Source organism: Protobothrops mucrosquamatus, unplaced genomic scaffold (genome assembly GCF_001527695.2).
Source record: "Protobothrops mucrosquamatus isolate PMUCROS unplaced genomic scaffold, P.Mucros_1.0 scaffold4762, whole genome shotgun sequence".
Taxonomy (NCBI): domain Eukaryota; kingdom Metazoa; phylum Chordata; class Lepidosauria; order Squamata; family Viperidae; genus Protobothrops; species Protobothrops mucrosquamatus.
This window is the reverse complement of record NW_015390654.1, coordinates 51524-56054: the sequence shown is the minus strand read 5'-3', so window position 1 is coordinate 56054 and position 4531 is coordinate 51524. Positions and strand designations below refer to the sequence as shown.

Genomic DNA, 4531 nt, shown 5'->3' with positions numbered 1-4531 from the left:
ATCTATCTATCTATCTATCTATCTATCTATCTATCTATCTATCTATCTATCTATCTATCTATCTATCTATCTATCTATCTATCTATCTATCTATCTAAATTACTATATATACTCTTAAAAATACTCCTAAAAGTCGACAACCACTTGATGGCACACAATCAATATATTAAAAAAATTAAAAGCCGTCGCCCTTATTCTCTCGCATAATAAATAGCGACGGTATCCGAGAGTTTAATCGCGGGAAGAACCGAAAATTATGGCGCCCCCGAGGCCGCCGGAGCCCTGGCACGAACGGCCTTGAAAAGCCAAGTCTCTCGCCAGCGGGTTTCCAAGGGCTTTCCAGGGGAAACCGCGGTAGGAAATTATTGCACGAGACCCCCCCACCCCCACCCCACCCCACCCCACCCCCCAAGGCGAGAGGCGTCGGAGGGATGTATGGAAAAAACGCTTGACTCCCCCGCCCGCCCTTGTCTTTCAAAGGCATTTGACATTAAAATAAAACGGAGAATGGATCGCGCCTTCTCCCCCGGCCGCAAATTTCCAAAGGCGAACTCAAAGTTGTTTTTCTCCCCCCCCCCACGCTCCACAACGAGTATAAGCCCCATTAAAAAATTCCTTCCTAATTGATGGGGTTTTCGGCTTTCCAAGGGGGAGGCTTTTCGCCCCCGATTCCGAGACTCGGGGCGCCCCGATAGATTGACCCGGAGCTTAACACGCGTCGGGCTGGAGAAATCTTCAGAACGAGGCTCCCTCTGGATCCGGTCAGTCCCCTTTCTCCTGGTCTCTAGCCCTCGGCCCAACCGGGCAGGGTTAGAGTTGGGGGGCCCATGGAGAGGACCTGGACAAGGCCAGTCGGAAGGGGGGAGGTTGTGGGATTGGCGCCCCCCTTCCGATATTAGAAGTCAGCCCCCCTCCTCCTTTTCTTTTTGGCCCGAGACCGGATTGCTCTCCTCGTCAAACATTCCGGGAGGGGGGGTGTGTTGTTACCTGCAAAGGTGGTTAACCCCTTCCCTCCTCCTCCGCCTTATCTCAGAGGAAGGAGAGAAGGGAAGCTAAAATCCAAATAGAACCGGTTTGGCGGCGGCGGCCTCGGGGACACCCGGCGAGGCAGCCTCGCAGCCAAGCCGGGAGAAAGAGAGGCGAACAAGGTTAGAGGGGGGGGGGGGGAAGCAACCAGCCTCGCCCGCCGGCGGCGGCGAGCATATTGTCGGCTGCCTCCTGGCCTGCTCCCCTCCAGGCTGGGGAGGCCGAGAGAAAGGAGAGGAGAGGGGCGGAGAAGAAGCGCCTGGCTGCCTCTCGGAGGGAAGGAGGCGAGCCAAGAAAGAGCCGCGGTGCGCGCGCCCTGGAAGAGGCAAGAAAGCGCGGCGCCGCGCCGCGCCCTTCCCCTTCCCCTCCCAGCTGGGAACGCGCCCTGGAAGCGGGAGGAGCGCGCCCTCGGGCTGGCATGAACCCCGGCTGGGCGGAGAAGGGGAGAAGCAGCCGGCAAAGCCAAGCCTGGCTTTGCGCGCACGGGTTGACTTGGCCCCGCTCCGGGGAGAAAGAGCGCCCAGTTGGACGCGGGGAAGGGCAAGACCTCCCCTTAACTGGAGCCCGAAGCCTGGGTCTCTAAGGGGGCGGGGGAGAAAGGAGGAGGAGGAGGAGGAGGAGGAGGAGGAGGAGGAGGAGGAGGAAGGGGGTGGGGTGTGGGGGGGGAAAAGGTGGAGCGCGCGCGGCTGGAGCGTGCGCGCTCCGGCTCGAACTTGGCCGAGCGCAAAAGCGCGCAGGAGCGCAGGAGGAGGCAGCCGCCAGGGAGGCGCGTTCCGGGCGCCCTTCTGAGGGCGCGCACGCCGCTGGCCGGCCGGCGGAGTGGCTGGCTGGCTGTTCGGGGTGCTATAAGTGGAGGCGGGCCGCGACGGGGCGGCCCAGAGCCCAGCGAGAGGGAGGGAGGGAGGGAAGGCAGGGCGGGCAGGCGAGGGAGCCAGGCCGGCCGGCGGCGCTTGGGTGCCCTCTCCGCCCTCCTCCTTCTCTTCCTCCTCCTCCTCCTCCTCCTCTTCCTCCTCCTCCTCCTCTCCTGACACACTCTCTCTCTTTCTCCCCCTCTCTCTCCCTCTCGCTCTTCCTCGCCTCCTGCCTGGAATGATCTCAGCCGTCTCCAGCCCGTGGCTCACGCAGCTCTCCCACTTTTGCGATGTTGCAGCTTTCACCGCCAACAGCCTGAGCAGCTTCAACTCGGCCGCGGCCGCCGCGGCGGGCTACCCCCACCTCCCGCCCTCCCCGGCTGGAGAGACCTACGGCCAGCATGAGCCGCCGCCGCCGCACTACGAGCCCTGCTCGGCCCAGCCGCCGCCTCACCACCCGCCGGCCCAGCAGCAGCAGCACCAGCACCACCAGCCACCCCACCACCACCACGGCCAAGCGCAGCACGGCGGCTACTCCTTCGCGCCCGGAGCGGGGGGCAACAACCCAGCTCCTCCGGGGGGCTCCGAGGCTCCCGAAGGAGGCGGCGGTGGCGGCGCCGGTGGAGGAGGAGGAGGAGGAGGAGGAGGAGGAGGCGGTGGAGGAGGAGGGGGAGGAGGAGGAGGAAGCAGCGGATCGGGGTCCGGCTCCGGAGGATCGGGCCCGGCTTCAACCAAGGCTCCGGTCAAGAAGAACCCCAAGGTGGCCAACGTCAGCGTCCAGTTGGAGATGAAAGCGCTCTGGGACGAATTCAACCAACTGGGCACCGAGATGATCGTCACCAAGGCCGGCAGGTTAGTAAGGCCCGGCGGGTCCCTAAAACAGTTGCGTGGGGTGGGCTGTGGGTTTGTGGGGAGGGGGAGAGGAACTCTACTTCCCATGCGTTGGGGGGTGACACTCGGACTCCAGCGGCTTCCCCTCCTTGCGCTTTTTCCAGGCCCCGCTGCGCCTCCTGTGCGCCTTCTTTTGGCGCAGCCCGGGTGCCCGCCTTGCGCGTGGTCTTTGGCGAGGACTCGGCCGACTTTGCGCGTCTTTCCCAGGAATTGGGAAGGCGGAAAAGTCTGGAGGGAGGGGCGCCGTTGCTTTGCTGCGGGAAAAGTGCCGGGAACTGTTTTGGATCGGGAGGCGTTTTGTGGATGCCGAATGCTTGGTGGAGTTTGTCTTACAGTTTAATCCTCCGCGGGTTTTACGCGAACAAAGCGGCGCGGGGGGGGGCCGAAGTGCAGCCGACCGTCTGTGAAGAATGGCTGGAAACCCACAGACACACACACACACACCGATTGTGATTTTATTAACGCAAGGGAACACTGAAAAGTTAATTCCTAGCTAGCCGGTGCCCGACCTCGCTCGCTTTTTCCACCTCCTTAGGCCTCTCCTATTGGTTTCCCTACGGCTCAGCCTATGTCTACTTTTCTCTTCCTAAAGCCCACTTTTTCTTTTCTTTAAATTCGGCCTGGCTCTAAGGGTAGGTTACAAGCTGGGGCAAAAAAACCCATCTTTTAGACACCCCCCCCTCCCCCTGCAAACTCTTGGCTGGGTTTTGGCCCGATGGATCGAAGGCGCGTCTGCAGAGGTTGCAGGAAATGAAAAAACGTAACCCAAGCCGGGGTCGGTAATCAGAAGAGGAATAATTAGCTCCTGGCGATAAGTGATCAGTTCATTAAGGGTAGGGGAAAGATCTCCGGAACCTCCGGTTTCAAAAACCTGTTTTTAGTCCTCCTAACTCGCCGGTGTCCACCGCCTCCCGCCTCCTTGTGTACTTGCGTGTCGCCCTTTTCCTTCCCTCTGGCTGGGGATGATGGGAGCTGCCTCTGGGCACATCTAGAGGGACGGCCTTGGGAAAGGGGTAGGGCGTGTGTGTGCTTTCAAACCCACGAGTGCACATTTTCGTGTGTGGTTTATTCTGTGAGGGAGGGGGTGGAAGCAGGGCTGTCTGAATGCTCTGAAGTTCAAGGGTGCTCAGGATTTTAGACTCGGTTTCCCATCTTCCTTCCTTCCTTCCTTCTGCCAGGTCTCCCTCCCTCCATTCTTTCCTAGTGCCCTGCTTGCTTTCTTTCTTTCTTTCTTTCTTTCTTTTTCTTTCTTTCTTTCTTTCTTTCTTTCTTTCTTTCTTTCTTTCTTTCTTTCTTTCTTTCTCTGTTTTCCTTCCTTCCTTCCTTCCTATACATCAGTATAAAATCTATGTGATCACTAAGACTCAACAAGTTGATGCCACATAATCAAACCCAACCCTTTAGGCATCTGAAGAAGGGACCCCAGTGGTTTGTTCTCCGAGCTTGTTTTAATAATATCATATTAAAACAAGCTTGGAGGACAAACCACAGCCAACATCTAAAACCCGAGCTACGAGTATTTTCTATTATTTCGAGGGATTATTTCTTTCCTTCCTTCCTTCCTTCCTTCCTTCCTTCCTTCCTTCCTTCCTTCCTTCCTTCCTTCCTTCCTTCCTTCCTTCCTTCCTTCCTTCCTTCCTTCCTCGGATAGAGCTTCATTGAAAGTGTCGGAGCGCAGATGGTTTGACCGAATGGAATTGTCCCCAATTGACTGGGCCGCTCCAGTTCTTAGCCGCGCAAAGCTCCCCAGCAAAATCATTCTG

At 58.4% G+C, this 4531-nt stretch overlaps 1 protein-coding gene across 1 annotated transcript in view; it reads left to right on the top strand.

Moving 5' to 3' along the window:
• Positions 1–2115: 2115 nt before the first annotated feature.
• TBX1 (T-box 1) overlaps positions 2116–4531 on the top strand; it is a 32448-nt gene continuing 30032 nt past the window's right edge. The window contains exons 1-2 of the mRNA XM_015828648.1: positions 2116–2389; positions 2540–2729. Of these exons, the coding sequence (XP_015684134.1) occupies positions 2116–2389; positions 2540–2729 (464 nt within the window). The remainder of the gene's footprint in view (positions 2390–2539; positions 2730–4531) is intronic.